The 22,850-nt window shown below is 44.7% G+C and overlaps 1 protein-coding gene across 1 annotated transcript in view; it reads right to left on the bottom strand.

Moving 5' to 3' along the window:
* Positions 1 to 21,347, bottom strand: part of LOC310966165 (protein DDI1 homolog 2-like) — a 41,279-nt gene extending 19,932 nt beyond the window's left edge. The window contains exons 1-8 of the mRNA XM_083940008.1: positions 21,073 to 21,347; positions 19,300 to 19,429; positions 18,182 to 18,448; positions 17,655 to 17,781; positions 17,437 to 17,564; positions 16,947 to 17,075; positions 16,063 to 16,166; positions 15,710 to 15,902 (exon numbers count right to left, since the gene is read on the bottom strand). Coding sequence (XP_083796134.1) covers positions 15,710 to 15,902; positions 16,063 to 16,166; positions 16,947 to 17,075; positions 17,437 to 17,564; positions 17,655 to 17,781; positions 18,182 to 18,448; positions 19,300 to 19,429; positions 21,073 to 21,210 — 1,216 coding nt within the window. The 5' untranslated portion in view covers positions 21,211 to 21,347. The remainder of the gene's footprint in view (positions 1 to 15,709; positions 15,903 to 16,062; positions 16,167 to 16,946; positions 17,076 to 17,436; positions 17,565 to 17,654; positions 17,782 to 18,181; positions 18,449 to 19,299; positions 19,430 to 21,072) is intronic.
* Between the last annotated feature and the right edge of the window lie 1,503 nt (positions 21,348 to 22,850).

Raw genomic sequence — 22,850 nt, 5'->3', positions numbered from 1 at the left:
TTTCATGAGTAAAAAGTAAGATATTTCCAATTAAAATGTCATTTTTGTGGTTCTTTTTTTGTGTCATTGGTGTTACTTTGATTTGCACTATAATGAAATATTTTTATGGAGAAAAAAACTGTTTAATAAGTATAATTTATAGATTTTAAGGTGCTAACTCATGCTGGCTTTGAGCTAGCTTGGACACTATTTTGTGTAATTAGCCTTTTATAGATATTTGTCATTGGTGTTACGGTTACCATGTGGTAACACCAATGACAGAAAACTCAATACGTTTGATAGATGAAAAAAAAAGAAAAATATTATAGTTGTCCATTTTAGTTGGTAACATGGTCAACATGCTAATAAATAGTTTCCACTAAATTAAATTTGTGAAAACTGAATTAAATTTTTTTACTTTTTTGACTCGGAAAATCACCGTATTTTGATAATGACCCGGCAGCCGAGAACGAAAAGCTGTTAATACGTCATTTTACCAAGTTTTAATAGTTTTCGAGAAAGTAACCGTTTAGATCCCCAATCTGTAGTTAGTTTATCCAAATATCGCCTGTTTGAACGTTTGCTCCGACATTGTCGGAGAAGTGAAGCTCCGCCTGTGGGAGCACCTCGGAGCAGAGCGCGAGCAGATTAATTTATAGGCAGGTCTTTGATTTATCACGGCTGGTTAAATTGTTTTTAGGAGATGTTGGTCTCATTGATGAAATCAACTGTGGCAGCCACATTGGTTTGTTTGAATGAGAAGTGATTGTACAGAAATCACCACATTTAGTAATAATAAATAAACATTTTACAATGAACCTATCAGCCTACATTAAATTTTATTTTATTTTATTACACTAAGTTATATAACATGGTTATGGTACAGGGAAAATATACTTCATACTCTTCAGCATTGCCATGATCAGCAGGAGGAGATAGTTCTTGTTAGGACTGTGTTTCACACACAGATCATGTGGGGGAAAGATAGCCTGTGGTCTATAGATGATAGGACAGAGGGGTCCTGTAAGGACCACAGTTCGGATAGTGTTATAATGGCATGGATGATAAAAACCCAGAAATCTCCCTAAAGAGCATGTATGGATACATCCATTACACTGTATTTCCATTCACACACAGATATTAGAGTGCAGTAGCCCTTATAAGCATTGAAGCTTTGTTATAAAATGGTTAAATGAGCCTGAATACTTAGCCTACTTAAAGGCATAATAGAAAGAAGGAGGACTACGTGTGACAGCCTCAGTAACATTCTCCTATCTCAACCTCTAATAATAATTCATTTAATTTGTATAGCGCTTTTCAAAGACCCAAAGTCGCTTACAGAGCAGGACAGGTAGTACAAAGACACACATGTAACAGGTAGCAAACAACAGAAGACAAGGATGACAGGGAAACAAAGCAAAGGGGGCAGGGGTAATGCTGATACAGACAAACAGGCAGAAACAGGTACAACAGTAGAGGTGGGGGGATGGATTGAAGAGCAGTGGGGGGGGGGTTGGGGGGTCGGGGGCTGGATGGGTGAGGAGAGGGAAGGAGGGGGGGGGGTCAGGGGGAGAGGACAGGAGTGAATGTAGTTGTGGGTAGGGGAGGTTGTAGGCTTGTGAGAAAAGGAAGGTTTTTAGACGGGATTTAAATGTTGTGAGTGATGGAGAGTCGCGGATGGGCTGGGGGAGAGAGTTCCAGAGTCGGGGTGCAGTTCTAGAGAAGGCCCTGTGTCCGAAGGTTTTGAGTTTGGAAAGCGGCATGGTCAGAGTTAGGGAGGAGGAGGATCGGAGGGCTCGGGAGGGGCGGTGGGGGATAAGGAGGTCAGACAGGTAGGGTGGTGCCAGATGGTGGAGAGCTTTGAAGGTTAGGAGGAGTATTTTGAAGTCGATGCATTGTTTGATCGGGAGCCAGTGGAGGGTGTAGAGAATGGGGGTGATGTGTTCACGGGAGCGGGTGTGAGTGAGGAGGCGAGCAGCAGAGTTCTGGACCATTTGGAGTCTATGGAGGGAATGGGAGGTGATGCCAGTGAGGAGGGAATTGCAGTAGTCCAGACGTGAGGAGATGAAGGCGTGGATGAGGGATTCAGCGGCAAGGGGGGAAAGGCAGTGTCTGATTTTGGCGATGCGGCGGAGGTGGAAGTAGGAGGTCTTGACAATGGAGCGGACGTGGGGATCAAAGGAGAGCGTGGGGTCCAGGATCACACCAAGGTTGCGTGCAAGGGGGGAGGGAGAAATGATTGAGCTGTCAATGGTAAGTGAGATGGGTCCGGTTTTGTTTAAAGTGGATTTGGTGCCAATGAGGAGGAGTTCTGTTTTGTCACTGTTGAGTTTGAGGAAGTTCTGGGACAGCCATGTTTTTATTGCAGAAATGCAGGTTTCAATGTGGTTGAGTGGAAGATTTTGGGTGGGTTTGGTGCGGATGTAGATCTGGGTGTCGTCAGCATAGCAGTGGAATTTGAGGTTGAGTGAGCGGATGAGGTGACCAAGGGGGAATAGGTAGCAGATGAAGAGAAGGGGGCCAAGGACTGAGCCCTGAGGGACCCCCTGCGAAACAGGAGAGAGGGTGGATGTGTGGCCGGAGAGGGAGACGAACTGTTGCCTGTCGGTGAGGTAGGAGGTGAGCCAGTCGAGGGCAGTGCCCTCAACACCCTGCTGGCGCAGCCTTTCGAGGAGGATGGAATGATTGATAGTATCGAAGGCTGCGCTGAGGTCGAGTAGTAGCAGGATGTTGAGGGCACCGGAGTCTGCAGAGGTGAGGAGGTCATTGACAACTTTGACAAGGGCAGTTTCGGTGCTGTGAAGTGGGCGGAAACCGGATTGGAGGGGTTCATAGAGGTTGTTTGACTGGAGGTGGGTGTGAAGTTGGGCGGCGACAATGCGTTCCAGAGTTTTGGAGAGGAATGGCAGGTTGGAGATAGGACGGTCGTTGGAGAGGTTAGCTGGATCAAGGGTGGGCTTTTTAAGGATGGGGGTGATGGAGGCAAATTTGTAGGTTGAGGGAACAAGACCAAGGGACAGAGACTGGTTGAAGAGGGTGGTGAGGTGGGGGATGGGGACGGGGAGGCAGGCCTTGGTTAGAGCTGTTGGTAGGGGGTCGAGGGAGCAGGTGGTTGTTTTGGACGCAGTGATGATGTCCAAAATGTAGGAGGGGTCAATGGGGGAGAAGGCAGTGAGAGAAGGGGGGGGCGGATGGTCAGGGAGGGGGGAGGGGACTGTGATGGTGTTGGTGGAGGAGTTGCCAACAGTGGCAGTCAGGGAGCTGTTGATTTGGGAGATTTTATTGTTAAAGGCGAGGAGGAAAGAGTTGCAGATGTCGGGTGAGGAGGGAGGGTTACGGTCTGGCGGCCGGAGCAGTTTGTTGACGGTGGAGAACAGGATGCGGGGGTTCCTGTTGGTACTGTTGATGAGGGTGGAGAAGTGGGCGGATTTGGCAGCTTGGAGAGCATCACGGTAGGAGGAGATGTGGTGTTTGTAGGCTTGAGCGTGAACGGTGAGGTGGGTTCGTTTGAGGAGTCGTTCGATTTGTCGGCCGGTCTGTTTCATGGTGCGGAGTTCGGGGGTGTACCAGGGGGCAGAGTGGGTGAATGAGACAGAGGACGTTTTCCAGGGGGCAAGGGAGTCAAGTGAGTCAGAAAGGATGGAGTTGAGCATGGTGGCGTAGTCATCAGGGGAAGAGGGGGCAGAGTCGGGGGGGGAAGGCAGAGGATATGAGCTGGGAGAGGGAGAGTGGATTGACTGATTTGATGTTACGGTAGGAGATGGCATGCTTTTTGGGATTGTGGGGGGAGGCTAGAGGGGCGGAGAAGATGATGCATAGGTGATCAGAGAGGGGAAAGGGGAGGGGATGTGGGTTAGAGACGGGTAGGGAGGCAGAGCAGACGATGTCGAGGATGTGGCCTTTGGTATGGGTGGGGAAGTCAATATGTTGGGTTAGGTGAAAACAGTCAAGAAGAGAGAGGAAGTCAGATGTCAGTGGGGCGTTGGGCTGATCGATGTGGATGTTCAGGTCACCGGTAAGTAGGAGGTGGGGAGAGAGGGAGGACGCAATAGTGAGGAGGTCGGACAGATCAGAGAGAAAAGATGGGTGTGGCTTCGGGGGACGGTAGATTAGAACAGCAGTGATAGAGTTGGGAAGGGAGAAGGCAAGGTGTTCGAAGGATGAGATAGATGGGAGGTTGAGATTGAGTTCAGTGATGGTCAGGGATTGTTTATGGAGAACGGCAACACCTCCCCCTCTGCCGGAAAGGCGGGGTTTGGCGATGTAGCTGTAGTTGGGAGGAGTGGCTTGGTTGAGAGCATAGTAGTCCAGCGGCTGTTGCCAGGTTTCACAGAGGAGGAGTAGATCGAGGTTATAGTCCAGTAACAGTTCAGATATAACAGGTGATTTGTTGGAGAGGGAGCGACAGTTCAGTAGTGCAAGGGAGATGGATGGAGGAGCAAGGGAGGGGGAGCGGAGGTTGTTGAGGTTGGCAGTTTGGGAAGTGGGAGCGGGGGGGGGGGGGGGGGGGGGGCGAGAGTTAGTCCAGAATGAGGGGATAGGTGAGCCAGCGGGGAGGTGCTGGTTGCGGGGGGGGCCAGGGCCTCGGTGGATGAAGCGGCGATTTCGATGGATCCCAGCTTTGCTGGCTGCGGTGGCAGCAGCAGCAGGAAGGCGATGGTTGTTGTTAAGGCGGTGGAGGTCGGCAGCAGTGTAGGTGAGAGGGGGAGGAGTTGGTGGAGTGGAGGAAAGGGTTGAGAGAGCGTGAAGTAGCAGAAGTGAAGATCCAGGGTGTAGATGGGTCAGCATTGGTGAAAGGAGGCGAGGTAGGATGTTGGCAGTAGCTAGCATCTGGGTAGCTAGAAGCTGGTAGGCAGTGAGTTGTGTGGGCGCAGCAGTGAACCAGGGGTTGAAGTCGGTGGAATGGGTGGTGTTGGTTGCCCCGGACCGTTCCCGCGCGGTGGGCAGTGCCCACATTGCCGTGTCAGCAGTCAGCCAGGCGAGCTGATAGGGAATGGGGATTCCCCCCAGGTACGCCTGCTTGGTGGCGGGACAGCTGGGCTGTTGTTATTAGCGGGGCATACAGCTAGACTACCGCTGACGAGCAGGAAGGGAGTGGGGGCTCCCCCCCTGAACGCCGGCTAGATAGCTACACAGCTGTGCTAATGTTTTTAGCAGGGCACTCAGCTAGGCTGCGTCTGACGAACTGGCAGGGAGTGTGGCTAATATTATTAGCAGCACACGTAGCGGGACGGTCACAGGTTGCCACAATCACCACCACAAACACACAACTTACTCACCCAGATCCAGAGCAGGCGGTCCACACAAACAGAGAGACACAGGCAGATCAGGTGAAGGCGACACAGATAGATCCAGTGGCGGAGGAGGCCCAGCCGGCCGACAGCTAGCTAGCCGGCTAACACAGCTGATAGTCCGGGAGCGTAGGAGCGGGTGAGGGAAACGAGCGAAGCCCAGGTCCAGGGTGAGCGAGCGAGCCGCACACTCGGAGACACGGGGAGATCCAGTGGAGGAGAAACGGATAAGTCCAGTGGTGGAGGACGTTTAGCCGGCTGGCAGTTAGCTAGCTGGCTAACACAGCTGATAGTCCAGGAGTGGGGGGAAGCAAGCGGAACTGCGGGGAAGCGAGATGAGGTGAGAGACGCGGACGGTTAGACAGCTAAACTGACACTGAGACGAGGGGATAAAAACAAAACAAAGAAAGAAGAGACAGATAGACACGAAAAACGTTGGACGGAGACAGGGATAGAAGCGGCAGTCAACAAACCAGACGCCAGCAGTGCTCTAGACCGGACGAAACATCTCGCGAGAATAGCGAAATCACGAAAACCTCTGTATTCATCCTACAGGTTGTCAGTTGGCTGTCTGCACCCAAAGCTGGTGGAGCTATAGGGCGGCCATTTTAAGATCTGACTCTCTTTTGTTCTGGGCAGCCAGGAGGTCTGCCACATGGCCAGTTTGCTCTTGTGTTTTGTTTACTTAGTTAGCTATACATTTCAGGTTGTGTTTAGTTTAATAAATATCTTTTCCTTCCTACATTGTTGTGTGGACTCTGCTCCTTTGTTACCAAACTTTGAGCCAGGTTAACTGTTAGTTATAGTTGAGATAGTTTTCCTATAGGCCTATCTTATTTAAAACTTGGAACATTCAAGACCCTGATCACATCCTTCCTCGTGTTAGCTGATTTCCTATTTTAAAGAGAGGGAAGTTAAGTTAAGGTACTTCTCATGAGAGCCTTTTATTGGTCTGAACAGATTTTGGACCTATCTAAAACACAGGGTTGTATGATGAAATGATAGTTGTAGTCATTTGAACACACTGGGATGCAGTTTGTGAGGACACTCTCAGTGGTTGCCTTTATGAAGGCCACCAGCAGCTTCTCCGTGTTGTTCCTCATGAGCACTCTGAAGAAGTGAAATCTGCTTTTCTCAGCGTCACCCAGGAGAGGTCCTGAGAAACATCCTCCAGGAATTTAAAAGTACCCTTTCCACCTTTACTGATATGGAGGGGTTCTGGGTCACGCTTCCCCCTCAAAGTCCAGTGTCATTTCTGTTGCTTTATAGTGTTGTGTCGTTCGCAAGTGATTTGTTCGAAGGAATAAATTATTCAAGTGAACATACTGATTAGAATCACTTCCTGACCTGATTCGTTCCTTTCTCAGTTCAGTAGTTGAGCTCAGCAGCAGCGTGCAGGCCAACAGTGGAACTGCTGTGTGGTCTGTGAATCACTGAATGACCTGCGAATCTGGTGGCGGGGACTCACATTGCGAGGGAACGGTGCATGTTCAGTGATGCGCTCACTGACAGTCGGGGCTGAGGGCTCCAGTTCACTCACTGTGCGCGTGATTCACTGCATGTAGCCTACTCGGTGCTGAGGCCTTTCATTCACTCCGTGTCGTTCGCGAACGTACTGATTCACATTCGTGCTGCCACTCACTCACTCATTCCTCCGAACCTACTGCGCACACAGAGAACTGCTGCTGAGGCGGTGATTCAGGTTTGCGCTGCCACTCACTCACTCATGATTCGCGAACCTGCACCGGACCTACACCAGAGAACTGCTGCTGTGCTGAATGTGGCGCTGTGTCACTTACTACCTGGCATACTGCATGCACAGAGCAGAGGACTTGATTCACCTTCAGTAACCGTACTGCTAAACTTAGCACATCTGTGTACCATCATGTTAAGTGAATGTACTATGCACAGAGGACTCGCGCTCACAGTGTGGTAATATTTGCTGCTTCTCCCGAGAATGTCTGTGTACTGTACAGTACACTGTACTACACAGGCCCCTTTTTTTTCTTTTCTTTTTTGCACCTTCCTTTTTAAGTGTGGTGAACGTGTTACAGTGAATGTGAACCTCAGGGCTGAATCATGACCTAGTGACAGATTGTTTGGCTGTGTATCAGTTCAGGAAGTTGGAGTATAATGCACTTTGCAGTCAGGGCTCCATAGCCCGGATCCTGAACCGGGCCGTCTGGGCTGTGGCCCGGGGGCCTCGAGCTCCCAGGGGCCTCGTCACTTTGTGTTTTTTTTTTGTTTTGCACTTGTGGTTTTTGATACAAGTGGTGGCACAACTGAACTTTTATTTAATCTATTTTGTACTCACTATTGGATGCTATTGATTTTGTTACTTGAAAAAAAAGATAGCCTATTAATTTGCGATAAAAACGATCTAGTCGGGATTGCGATGGGAGGCAGGAAATGTGGTGAAATGGAGCTTGGTAAATAAAGTGATCAGCTTGCTTGTCTCCGGTCGCCATGTGTTTGAAGCCTCGCACAGAGACGTTTTTTTTATTAGTGTCGGGGGCGGAGGATTCAGTGTCCAGTAGAGCGACAGGTCAGTGTAGAGACAGAGGAGGCTCCAGCAGCATAATGTCTGCTGCTGTGAGGAGCAGAGTGGAGTCAGAGCGACCTGATAACAGACGGTCAGTAAGTGGACGAGAAAACTCCGACTCTGAAGACACTGAGCTGCTCGTGTCGTTTATTCTGCGGTAACACATCTCATATGTTGGTTCATCTTCTACGCCGTGAAGAACATGCGCTAACGCTCCTGTAGATGTGTGCGTCTGTCAGCGCTGCGCGCGCGCGGACACACACACACACACAGCATCAGAACGGTGAAGTGAAGCAATAACTTGCAGATGACGTGAGTTGACGTGAACTGTGACCCAGAGCAATAAGACTTTAAAGGACAATTCCAGTCAAATTCAACCTGGGGCTCTATAATTTCCTAGTATTTCAGCTCTAACAATGAATGTTTAGATTTTATTTTTAATGTCTCCTGGTCTGCAGTAGTTCTGTTTGTCAATACATCACCACAGCACCATAGAATGGGAGAACCAACATGTGGTGAAGGTCTTGTGATTAATTTATCTATATGACAATATGTGATCTTTTCCTATAATATGCTGTAGCCAGTCAGTGTGATTCCTGTATACAGGAGTTTCGAACAACTACTAGGCCCACACATGGTGCACTAGTAAACTAGTCTGTTGTATTGGTGCACGTACAAATATGTGTGCTCCATGGATGATCATGTGTGTGCGCTCACATGCGTGAGGGCCTCCTAGAGTCTAGCCCATGGGCCTCTGTATTCTTAATCCAGCCTTGAGCACCGAGTGATTCAGTGAACAAATTCTTTGAACGACTCATTTTAATAAACTGATTCTAGTGGGCCAGTACAGTCAAAAGAACTGCCAATCCCATCACTATAGTGTGAGGTTGTTCACTGAGCATCATTCTGCCCAGTCTCATCCCACCACAAGATGGGCCTGACAATGGTTGTGTTGTCCGTTAACTTTATGATGGTGTTGGGCAAGTTGGCTGGTGAGCAGTCATTAGTGTACAGAGAGTAGTCCTGCCTCTGTAGTTTATGTGCTGCAGCCCTTTCCCCACCCTCCATGGATGATCATGTGTGAGGTGATCCTCAATTTATTTCCTTGTTTGCCTCCTTTTCCTCCTTGATTCCCCTCTTTAGTTCAGCTCTAGCAGAGCTGTAGGCTACTGTGATTTGTTCCCTGATCTGAAGGTGGTGTTGCGGCTTTTGTGGAGCTTACGGACCTCGCTCATCATTCAGACTTGTGGACTGAGCACTGTCTGTACAGCACGTAAAACAACACAGCTGTATATTCCACCAGGTCTCCCTGCATAAACAGGTCCCATCAGTGTTTTTGAAACATCTTGTAGTTAAGTTGTAATAGCCTAGTTGTTCTAGTTGTTCTTCTGTGGAGAGTCTGACTGGCTGAGGAAGGCAAGAGAAACAGTAGCCTGCATGCTGGATGTTATACACAGTCTAAGATATAGGCTAGGCCTGATTAAAGTCTCCTGCTATGATGTGTGCACTGTTCGGGTGAGTTCTCTGCTGTTCGTTTACAATGGCTAGTAGCCTAGTCAAGGCCAATGCTAATATTAGCATTAGCGGTTTGAACAGCATGACAGTTCCAACACTGAACTCGCGGGGAAAAAAGAAAGACCTGCATGACATAGAGAGGGATTCAAGATGAGGTTGGACAATGTTGGGCAACAATCCTGCTGTACAGCGGTTGTTTTGTAGAGCAGCCTGCTAGCTGTACTGCGGCATCTGGAATGAGCAGATGTAGCTAGGTTTCCATTATAATCATCACACAGCAATAAGGCAGTCTGTAGCTCTAGTTTATTAATTTCATTGGCAGTGTTGTGGGTAACGTGTAACGTAACGCATTAGTTTCGTGAGTTGAGCAATCAGTAACTTAGTTATTCTTTTAAAAAAGTAATCCGTTACATTTCGCCGGATAAGGAAAAGAAAATCCCGACAGCAGCCTGCTTTTTGTCAGACAGTAGACTACTGTGCAACCTGCTGATGTGCCAGCCGAGGCGCAGCGCTGTGATGCGTCTGTGCCCTGCTGACCTACGTTACCTGTGTGTGCGCGCGTTTCAATTCGCTGGCGAAAAGGACAAGAACATAACGGAAAAATGCACACTCTGCGTTGGTGATAAGCTTCCATCGACAGGAAAAAAATCCACATCCAATTTAAGGGCCTCCCTCCTCTCCACACGCGAGTCCTCCATTCAAACTGACAGACAGATCGAGCAGTGAAGCAGCTGAGAGGGATTCACGGCAACTCCTGAATTTTGATCAGTTCTGCGATCAAAAAAAAAAAAAAAAAACCCGCTATGTGGCATATTTCTGAATGTCTTCCCCGTTATTGTTATCCTGTAGAGTTAATTTGGTTGGATGACTGATGTTATTCGTCAGGACATGCATTTCAAAGAGGCTGTGTGTCTGTCAGTTAAGTTGCAGCATGTGCAAGGCGCTGCAAAAGGCTTTTAATTTTTGGTAATGCATGAGTACTCTAACGCGTTACTTTTATTCATAGGTAACGCAGTAACGTAACTGATTACTTTTAATTGATGGTAACGTTGTAACTTAACTACCTACTTTCAAAAGTAACTATACCCAACACAGTCCTCTGGTAAATGCCAGATCCATCACCAATGAACAAACAACATTCTACTGGACATTGCAAGACTGCAGGAGTCACAGTGGATCGTTAGCTGACCCAGCAGAGAGGAGACCAGAGACAGAAGAAAGGTAGGCCTACAGGCTAGGCTAAGTAAGCAATCATTTAAACCCTCGCTCCCAAGTATCTGGTCTGACTGTGATGGATGTGTTCAGAAGGCTCTGAGGAAGGAACCAGCTCTGTAGTCTGCTGAGGGCGCGCTCACACTATCCTCCCGGACCGAGACCCGGACTTTAGGGTACTGGTCCCCCCTCCCTCTCCCCCCCGCGCCCCAGCCCCGTTTGTACTCACACTACCAGGGCCGGCCAATGCTTCTTGCTGTCCACACACCATCACGCCGTAACACGTCACACGCATTGATCGCGTGTGTGTGGCTTTGTTTACAAATCTTTCCATAGACCTCTGAGTTTTTGTGCGTCTTGTCGACTGTTTTTGAATATTTTCATCCGACCAAATCTGCAGTAAACCCTCCACCTCCGCACCACACCAACGTGAACCTTTCACCACCATTGTTGTTGTAGTTAAATGTCCGCGCATGGTCCGTCCTTCTATTTACATGTCCGAACAGGCGCACATAACGCTACTGCCGTAGGGCTCGTGCGCGTGCGCACGCTCGTGCTCGTACATGTGCAAACGGCTCCGCTAAAGCCCACCTCTTTCAAGCGGGCCGTGGCGGCCCAGCTGGCCCCAGTTGAGCGCGGAGCGGGTGCGCTCACACTACTTAAAGGTACTAGACTTTAGCTGAAAAACCGGTTTTGGCCGCGGCCAAAAATATAGTGTGAGCACGCTCTGAGTGTGGCAGTGGATCATACTTCTGGATACCTTGTCTGACGACAGCAGAGTGAACAGGCTGTGTGTGGTGGGTGTTGTCTTTGAGTATCCTTTGGGCTCTGTGCAGTAACCTCACCTACTACTGATGCTCTGTAACGTTCTGATATGTGATGACCAAGACATGTTGTCTGTGATGTTTTTTCCTCCACTGATGTAATAAGCTCCTTGGTTTTGTTGACATTGAACAGTGGTGGTGGTGGACGATGGTATTATCGGACTGAGTGTAGGGCAGTAGACATGTGTTGACCATGTCTGACTTTGTCTCCTGTCACTTAACCTGTTCTTCCCTGAGACCCCGGCGGCGGGGGCAATCAGATAGTATAACAACATCCCCCTCTGCAGCAACATGTAGCTTGCATACAGACACACATGCTGCATACCCACAGAATATTTCTATTTCCTATTTTTTTTTTTTTTTTTTCTTCAAAAACTGTTTTCTCTTAGATCCAAAATGACATTTAAATTAAATTAAATTAATTTTACAACGTGGTACCTAAGAAATCTCAAATGGCACTAATGGTGCCAAGTTGTGCCAAATCGTGCCAAATATGCCAAACTTGAGGACGCCTATATATTTCTTCAATAAGACCTCTATAATTGTTTCTCTGCTTTATTTCAGCAGCATCAAACTTCTCACAGGTGATGTCCAGATGTTGTTCCATGGCTTTATTGAGTTTTTTGGCTACTGTGACATTATTTTCAAAGGGATATTTATATAAAATGACAATTTGTTTTTGGCGAGGGAAGAAATTCTTCCATTTTTGCTTTGTTCAATCTGCATTTACTCTGACACACTTGCATTAATAGTGCTGCTTACACTTCTGATGCCATCTCACATGTGTAACCTTATTGTAATACCAAGATAATGCACATAAAGCTTGTAATTACAGTGATATACCCTATTTATTCTTAGCATGTCATTTTCGAGCAGGAACCTCAAAAACGGACTCAGGGAAGAAGAGGTTAATTGTCATGTGTGTTACATATTATGAAATGCAGATGTAGCACTGTTGCAACAATGAAGTCCTATATCCTGATCCTGATCCTGACATGTCATCCTCGGGGTCTGTTGTTACTGAAGGCAAACTCTTGAGGGTCCAGGTTGGCTATATTGTTCTATGAACCGGTTTTTCGAATCAATTCATTAGAATGCTGTTGAGTGCTAGGCAGTGGTAGTCATTTAAACTTTTTAGGTGCAGGGACGATGGTGTCTGTGACAGTGATATTTTAAAAATGTCAGTAGCCTAATAACATTAAGTTGCTGACTGGCACAAGTTTATATTTTTAATAAATTCCTTCAAAACAGGGTAGTGTTCAGGAGTCAAAGTAATTGATTCTTTTGGTTGATTTAGAAGAGCCTTGATAGCATCTGTCTTGTTTAAAGTGGTCGCCATTGTTGTGTCCTTGCCTGTGCCCATTTCCATGTTTCCCACATTCTGTGTCATAAACTATAAACTGATTTCTTGTCTGTAACAACATCTATTGCATGTCTGCCCGTCCTGGGTGAGGGATCCCTCCTCTGTTGCTCACCCTGAGCTTTCTCCTGGTTTTCCCTGTTAAAAGGGTTTTCCATGGAGTTTTTCCTCAGTCAATGTAAGGGTCTAAGGACAGAGGATGTTGTTATGATGGGATGTAAAGCCCCTTGAGACAAGCTGTTTGTAAAAACGGGCTATAAAAATAAAATTGCCTTGCCTTGCCTGTCCTCCTCGGCTCTGAGAAATGTAGGCGTAGTTTGCTTGGCAAAATAGTAGCTAGTGCCATGTCGACGACATTGACAATGAGGGTAACCTCAATGTCTCTCGAGAATAAATAAAGGTTATAATAATAATAATAAAAAGTTCAGCTCATGCCACTTGTGATAGATGGTCAAAGCAGAGAGGATCCAGTAAGTGAACTTGGAGAGTTGGGGATTCCTTTTAGAGTCTTGCACACAAACATTAGACATGAAAATCTGCCACCCCCCCCGCCTTAGTTATATCAGTGTCACCACCATCATCATCATCATCATCATCATCAGCTACATCATAACCACCCATTGCCTGAAATATAATTATGTATAGGAAAATTATATACAATCCATTAGGGTATTCGTATTTTGTGGTCTTAAATAGATTTTTATTAACTATTTAAATAGTATGATGCACAAATATAGAAAGTTATATTTTTAGTTTTTTTCAAATGTAGGCAGTTACAAAACAGATAATATCTGATAAGTAACTGTCTTTCATCCCTTCATTTTAATGTCTGATGTGTAACTGTCTTTCATCCCTTCATTTTAATGTCTGAGTCATACTTGCAGTAACATATGTTGGCCAAAGGGTGCGCAATTCTGAAAACCAACACACCCAATTTGAAAAATCCCTCCTTCTTGGGTCCATGCAGTAACATATGTTGGCCAAAGGGGGCGCACTTCAAATTTCTACACACACTTTATTATTACATATGTTGGCCTGAGATGGCGCAATTCTGAAAACCGACACACACCCAATTTGAAAAATCGCTCCTTCTTAGGTCCATACTGTTGTTACTAGATTTCACCACCAGGCATGCTAGTGAGACATTATCTATCAGATGCAATGATTTTCCTTATTAGGACCATGTTTTTGGTCCTAACTTGTCCATCGGTCCTGATGTGGAAGGTACTTTTCTGGGCAGATGTCCCAAGAAGGAAAGTTATGCAAGAACGAACGAACGCACGCACACAATCACAGTTTTTCTTCTTCCCTGTTCCTGACCACAGATGTCACATCAGTGTTACGCTTGCATGCTCACAGTGTTTATCCAACACTGAAGCATTGTGTCTATACCGGTCACGTTTGGTCCGCAGATTTAAAAGCGTCCAGCAGCAGGGACACACACACACACACACACACACACACACACACACACACACACACACACACACACACACACACACACACACACACACACACACACACACACACACACACACACACACACACACACACACACACACACACACACACACACACACACACACACACACACACACACACACACACACACACACACACACACACACACACACACACACACACACACACACACACACACACACACACACACACACACACACACACACACACACACACACACACACACACACACACACACACACACACACACACACACACACACACACCTCAGAATTATGAGATCGACATCTCATAATCATTAGAAACCTGTCTCACAAAACAGATTTCTTTTTTCTGTAAGAGCTAACGCTACCTGATTGAATTTGCATAGTTTCTAGTCCACAGAAGTCTCATGCACACATCTTACACAACAGATACTCAAAAAAAATTTAATGACAATTTCACTGTCTGCCCTGCTGCTGGACGCTTTTAAATCTGCGGACCAAACGTGACCGGTATAGACACAATGCTTCAGTGTTGGATAAACACTGTGAGCATGCAAGCGTAACACTGATGTGACATCTGTGGTCAGGAACAGGGAAGAAGAAAAACTGTGATTATGGTCAGTGTGTCAACAGTGCAGTCTTTTTCATTCATTGTTCAACCTCATGGGGTATCATTTCATACAGAAATCCTAATTACAAGAAAAGGTCTCAGATTTTTTCTTTTCTTTGAAAAATGCAACACATTTCTGTCGTGCTGCTGTGATATCTTACAGATTCACTGTGTAACACGAGTAACCACCTACATTTCTAGTGGAACAAGAGCTATTTTCACACTCCTTAAGCGATCCATCTGCACGGTTAGCCGACACATAATCTGTCCATGCTGAACTGACTGGAATAAGATACACTCAGTATTGTGGATTAGCACAGCTAAAGTGTTTTCTCCCAAATCCCTCTCAATATAAATCTAGAAACACAATTAATGACAACATCACACCCACAGAGGGCAGCTAAAAATGAAGACAGAAGACTGTTCTGTGTTATGTCCGCTAATGAAGAAGTACCAATTAAATATCATATAGAGACAAAGGTTTCTACTGTAGTGTTAACTCAGTTGCAACCATATAGAAATACTTTCAAATTGTAATAACATATTTTGTTTTAAGTGCCTTTCACATAACCCAGGGTCATTTTACATACAGAAAGCCTGTATCATGTATAAAAAAACCTAATCACAAGTGCCTAAAAACCCTGATCTTAGCCAAGAACTACTTTATCTTTTCTTATATTCACTTATAACGGTCTGACAGACATTTCTCAATTTCCTGACCTCATCTTATTCTAAATCACATTTCATTTTTTGAGGTGATGACATGAAGTGATCATGACTGAAGATTCAGATGACTGCATAAATGGGGTTGAGAGTAAGAAGCTTTAAGTGGCACATGCAAACGTGGTTCTAACTAAGCTAGAATAAGCCCACTGAAAAACAGGTCCAGAGAAGGGACACTATTTCTTACCACTTTCCTGTATGGACCTCTGAAGTGCCTCTGCCAGTTCTCTGTCAGCTATCTCATCTGAACAGGTATCTTCACGACCCTCTTCTCCGTATGCCAGTCGGGCACAGTCTGGCAGATCTGCCTCATTTAGAAAGCGAGTCTCGGTGCCTGTAGTGCCTATTAGAAGCATGCTCTTCTTCAGGTCGATTGAACACTACAAGAAAAACAGTACATATAATGCTTCCAGATATTCTTCAATTTTCCTTTACATTAAGTATACAGAGATCAGAAAATGGAGTCCCCTGTACTATGTAATTAATTGCAATCCAACCCTGCACTGCGTAGTGTGATGAGATGAAAAAAGGGGCTCACACCTGATGTCTCCTCAGCATATCCAGGCCAAGCAGCATGTCCATTGGCTGATCCTCCAAGATGGAGAACGAACATGGAAGGAAGTCCCCCTCTATCTGGACCTGAGCTACATGAGCGCAACGAGACAATACTATTAAAATAAACTACACTGAAATGTCATGCAGAAGCTTCAATGTGGATGCGGTTGAATGAATACATAAAGTGACAAATCTATGTTGAATTGTAAGCTTAGCTAGTTTGTGGCTATCTGCAGGCAGTTGCTTTGGCTGTACCTGGAACAGCCTACTATACTAGCAGTGCATACAGATCAGACCAAACTGTAGCATGTAGTATGCAGGCCAAAATGAAATATGCAGTATGCCAAAAATATGTGAATGCCATACTGATTTGGAAAAAATATCCAGTATGCATCAGCCCAGTCTACCTGGACAACTTCAACCCCACAATGCATAGCCCTGTAATGGCCACTCAAAAAGGTCCTAAAAACTGCAGTCAAAGTTGTCAACTTTCATATGCTATTTCAACACTAAATTCAATCCTGACAACTTTTAGGTGTGAAATCGACTGTGTAGGCAGTTGCAAATAGAGCCTTTATATTTGTACAACTAGTAAAGCCACTTGGTAACCACACATTGTACAATATCAAAATAGTTAAATCATCATTGCAATTATTTATTTCAAACCATAACTATAATGGGTGAGATGAAATAGGAAGTGGACTCAAAAACATCCAATAATTGTGCTAAGCTGGGCTATGTGACCATGCGACACATTTTCAAAATGCATGAAGCATTTTTCTGACCAAGTAGGAAAAAAATCTAAACTTGTGTGATGTTATAATACAGTGTTGCTCATAGAAAAGTATTTTTAAAAAGCCAACACTCGCCCAAATGAACTCTGCCAATGATCTTTTGGGTGCCCACTCCCTTGGCAATCCCTGCCCAGCGACGGTCCACCAGACGCATGATATTACAGCGCTCGGCACATGCTTGGCTCATTATGGTCATCTGGGCTCCTAAAAACAAAGAATATCTAATCTCTACAAAATGTTTAACCAAAAGTCACAAATGGCGGTTAATACAATGCTGTGTAGAACCAAATGGTACAGTAAGTATGATTTTCTGCATTTCTGTGCTCCAAGATGAAGTTACTCTTCTTGGTCTTTGCTGAGTCATACCGGTCTTGTAAAAAATCACAAGAGGAATGAGATCACAGATAAAAGTGTCCTGAGTACAGAAAATGCAGAGACAACGAAATAAAGATGTCATAGATAGATGTCTCATCCACAATGTAGTACTCCAACATTTTTGTACAATTCCTGTTCCCGATCAGAATTGTATCTACTACAAATCGTATCAGGATTAAAGGCTAATTACCTGAGTCAACAAAAGCTTTCACAGGGTGCCCATTGACTTTGCAGTTAATGTAGAGCATAACCACCTGTCCAAAGCTTTCTGGGGCCTCCTCCATTGCAATTGTCATGTTTTCTTCCACATTGTGCTGTCTGCAATACGCACAAATCCAAGGGTTAGAGACTTGAATTTTTAAGAATATGTCCAAGTGGTCCAAAAAAACTTTGGTTTTTGTACCATACCTGATGTCCTCCTCAATCTTTGATTGTGCATCCAAATCAAAAGGATCAGCAGTCAGAAGTCTGATCCTCTCTTGCTCTCTCTTGGCTCGATCCTGCTGTTGCTCCAGCAACACTTTGTTAAAGCACTCTGTGGAAATAGATTTGAATCTGTCATGCTAGAGTAACTGTCTAACTAGAGACCATCTTGTGATGGGCCAGGGGTGTTAAGCGGTGGCGCAGTGGTGTCTGCACTACTTTCCACCCCTATACTACTGCCACCTTTGCTTGATCCACACCCATCTTTGAACTCTGCCTTCAGTTTTATGATTAAATCTTGCACGGTTGTAACACTATCGTAGCGATAATATCTGGTGATAGAGAGGCATATAAACACCTGTCAAAATACTCAAAACCACCTCTGTGGTAATTCTCGCTACGGTAGGTGTCTCCAGGACCACACAATACCAATGTCACTGTCGTAGCTGGTATCAAAAGTAAGACCATAAACAGAAATCATGGCGTGTGACATCAATGGCTGTTTTGTTTACCCAAGTCTCCGCTCAGCAGTGCGTCAGCAAGAGGCGGGTTTCGCTCCTTGAGGAGTGAAAGCTCATGTGGATTGGATAATAGCATCTGCTGGAGTAAGGCAGGGTCGTCCAGTCCCTGAGGAGACGAGCCAAGAAAGGCCATTGGTGTGGAAGGTTGTGTGGTGGGCTGTGGCTGCTGTGACGGCTGCAGTCTTATGACACTATGTTGACTAGTTGAAGAAGAGGTGCCGGGGATTGTGATGGAACGAAAGTCAATATGTGGCAGACCTAAGGAGCACAAAGGATAAATGGTGAGCGATTAGCATCTGGCATTTACATTTATAACATTGTAAATATCAACAAATTTGTCTTTGCCATGCCTATTTCAATTCAGCCATTTCTCAAATTAAAATAAAGCTGGAAAGCTTAATCGATTAGTTGCCAACTTAGACGATTGATCACCTCGTTTTGATAATCAATTAATCGTTTTGAGTAATAAAAAATTTCTGAAGACGAATTCCTTTTATTTATCCTGCAAGGGAAATTAAATTTTTTCACTCAGTTATTATTATTTTACAGGTTACACATACAGGCCCGAAGTACACACATGCACAACCAGGGCCTATATACATGCAATTAACGGAGAGATGTCAGAGCGAGGGGGCTGCCAATGGATCGGCGCCCTGAGCAGCTCAGTGCCCAGGAGATGAACTAGCACCTCCTTGCTTCTTTCATGGTCCACACAGGGACTCAAACCGCAGACCCTCCAGTTCCCAGCCGAGTCACCTATGGACTGAGCTTTGAGTTGTGTACAAAACAGGACATCCAAGGACAACATCTTGGGCTTTGGGAAACACTTATTGACCTTTTTCACCATTTTATAGACAAACACAACTAAACAACTAATCGAGAAAATAATCGACAGATTAATCAACAATGAAAATAACCCTTAGTTGCAGCCCTAAAGTCAAATCCCAACTTATCGCCTGTCTCCCTGTTTAACAGAAAACATCAAAACACGGAATTCCACAGAGCAATTTCATTGGACCTTAATGTACAGTAACTGCCATCTTAACTGGAACTTGGCAACAGACCTAAATTAATAGCTTTTATATCATTTCAACAAACATGTGCATTACCTGGAAAGGCTGGCTGAGTTGGTGGTAGCCTTCTGTCAGCTTGCCTGAGAACCACCACATCTCCATCCATCACACCATAGGTCCCCAAGGCACGAGTGGGGTCTTTTAGGGGCTGTTCTACATATGTGATCTGTTCAAGGGAAAATACAGAATTAAATAGAATTTATCATACAGAAAATTTACAGATTGTTGCTCCCATTGTATTTTATGTGGATACTAGATTATAAAAACCACAACTGAACAAGCTAAGGATGCTTAACATGGATCAACAGATATATTTTATTCACTCAAATTTCACAGATTTTACAATTTTTTTGTTGCAAAGTTTATGGCGCTTGCTTTTCCAAAGTCTACTTTTCAGTAAGTAAACCAAATGTAATCCTATAGTTTCACTGGCAGCCAATTTAGTGGTCTACCTGACTGCAAAAACTACTAAGGCAGTAGTTTTAATGGATTCATTGCATTGTACAAATAAAGCAGCCTTGGAATTTAGAAGGTGAAATTAGTCAAGTAATTCTTTACCAAATTATCAATCAAAATCAATTTAAATCTATCAACTAGTAATCAGACTAGTCATTTCAGCTATACAGCGACATACTATTTAGCCCCAATAAAACACAAATTTTACTGCTTTCAAAGCTAAAATATAGTAGGATGTTAACATGTTTCACAGCCTCAATATGACCCCAATTGGGGTCATCACTGTGTTTCCTTAGCACCATCAAAATTAGGCCCCATGTTCCCTTAGCCCACAACATTGTGTTTGTTGGTGAACCATAGTTAAGGTAGTTAAGGCAAAATTATGCTCAAAGTTAAATGTGGATACAGATACAGACAGAGCCTACAGAACAATCAGCATTAATTTTGTCCATATTCGTGCACTTTTGCTGGATGCTTCTGAATACAAACGAAACAGAGTAGTAGGCCTACCCCACACATAAATTTACTCTAAACTTGTGAGTCTGAGCTTAATTGTTTTCTCTCCTGTGTTTATGAATTAAAATTGAGTGAAGAAAAGTCCAGAATAATATTTCTTAATTCCTTAATATTTCTCCCCTAAGTTTTTTTTTCATCTGTAGAAAACAAAGGTTTGGCAGCTGATTCTTTTTTTGTTGTAGGGCTGAGTAAACAGACACCTCCCCACAATTGGAGACTTTTTTAGGGCAGTTTTATTGCATTGTCATATTGAATATGTTTAGGTTATTGTGTAACGTTAACGCGCCATTTTGGACTGGAAATCGGACAGGTCCACTTCCCCAGTACAATTCAAAAATCTTTATCTATCATTGAAGTCGCTTAAATTAACGTTATACCCCAAAACTGTTGAATTTGAAATTTGTTAGGGTAACGTTAACACGACTTTGCGACCATTTACTCTGTCAAGATAACCCCCCCCCATAGCTTGAGTTGACCTTAAAAAGCCGTTAACTGACGCGGGACATTGGTTCATTTAAAATGTGTCTCGATAAAGTTAAAGATAAGAGATAAGGAAACTCTGTTGTTTTGGTTAACTTCGTGTAACCATTTAACCTAACCTCCTCTGACAACAGTTAGCTTCAGTTAGTTTGACTTTCGGTAAAGGCCACCCACTAAAACCATAAACTTCAAAAGTATATATGACTAAAGCCGACTGTTTTTAGCCGTTATTGACATTTGGTGTTGATGCTGTTGATAAACTTAGTTTCGCAACAGCCCGACCATCAAAACAGCAGCTAGCTAGTTAGCTATTAGCTACGTTATCTCTATGGCTACGGCTAGCCTGGGTCTTCTCACTTGAATTTCCCCGGCTGGGATTCCAGATTCCAGTTCACAAAGTGCCATAAAGTCTCTCAGTTCTAGCTCCGGGGACACATCGAGGGCGAAGGTGGTCTCTGGGCGATCCCTCGGCGCGCAGAAAATGGTGACCAGCATCGCTTTTATTTTAGGGGCAGGTTCACTAAGGACAAATCCGCTGTAGGTTAGTGTAGTTCCTTGTTGAACAGAGGAAAATTTTGGATTATTCCGTTCACAGTTTTAAGGTGTGTTTCAGTACAAAAAGCGTCAAAGAAGGAAACTAATGTCACACCGAAAGACAGTGACTGCTTTGCACTTACTGGGTAAAAAGCCTTCTTCTTCTTCTGGATTTGATTGGCGGCTGGCATCCAGCTTATAGGTGCATTGCCGCCACCTACCGGACTGGAGTGTGGAACATTAGATGACAGAGAAAAAAAAATAAAAATAAAAATAAATAAACAAACAAAAAAACCTAAACCCTATCCATTAAGCCTGTTTCCCACAAATACTTCCTAATGCTCTCTGATCTTTGCAACATGTTCTCTACCCTAAAGCTCACTTTTTCCCTTTGTAGTGCAGATTTTAGATCTCTCCTCTCTCTCTCATATCCCTTGCATTCCATAAAAACATGCTGCACAGTTTCAGGATGATCACACAGTCTACATTTACCAGTAGGATGTTTAGCAATTCTGTGTAACGTGCTGTTAAGCCCTGTGTGTCCTAATCTGAGGCGGGTAATGACCGCCTCCTCCTTCCCTTCTCCCGCCCACCATTCCTCCTTTTCCCACCAGTTTTTGTATACCGTAAAAGTGTCTTCCTGTCTCATTTATGTCCCAATATTCCTGCCAAACCTTTTGCATTTGTGTTTTAATGACGGTCTTTCCTTCTGCTTTCCCTAGTGGGATATTGTTTACTGTTTGTAATCTGAGTGCTTGTTTTGCCAGTATATCTGCATCCTCATTGCCCTCAACCCCTGCATGAGCAGGAACCCACAGAAAACTGTCAGTCCTCCCCCTGTTTTGAAGGTCATATAACATTTGATGGATCTCCATGATTAGATCTTGCCTACATGACTTCATGGTCCTAATACTACTGAGGGCTGCCCAACTATCTGATGCAATGAGTGCATTGGCCCTGTTGTCTCCCCCTAACCATCTCAGTGCGAGTGTGATAGCCAGGAGTCCAACTGTGTATACTGATGCATGATCTGTTGCTCTCTGCTTAACTGCCACTTTAAACTCTGGAATGTACACCGCAGCCCCAGTGCGCCCATTTTCTGGCTCTTTTGATCCATCTGTAAATATTGACACTCTATTTGGATAATTCTGTTCAATGTATTTTTGCACTATTACTGCAATGTCTCCGTGCCTTGGCTTCTTGTTGAGCTTCTGCTGAATATTAAAATCTACTGAAGGCATCTGGAACAACCAGGGCGGAATTTCTGGTAGAGGAACATTGGAGATATACTGCACATCACATAAACCATATTATGTGCCAGAATAGAGCTCCTTTGCTGTTTAGCCTCTGCTGATAGATTCCCTGAACTATGAACTTTGATTAGTGTTTCAGCCAATAGCCTTGCCTTTTCTAATCCACTAACAGCTGTTCTGCTGTTACTTGTCAGTATTGGTATTTTTGTATTCCTTCTTATTCCACTCATTTTCCTGATCATTCCCTAAACATCTGATAGCTGTACCTCCCGACCTATCTCACTACAATATTGCCTCCAGCAAGCACGCTTAGCTGTTCTGACCGTCCTTCTAGCCGCTGCTTGTGAT

Source organism: Echiichthys vipera, assembly GCF_963691815.1.
Source record: "Echiichthys vipera genome assembly, chromosome: Y".
Lineage (NCBI taxonomy): Eukaryota > Metazoa > Chordata > Actinopteri > Perciformes > Trachinidae > Echiichthys > Echiichthys vipera.
The sequence above is the reverse complement of the archived record's forward strand: the minus strand, read 5'-3'. Positions and strand labels throughout refer to the sequence as shown.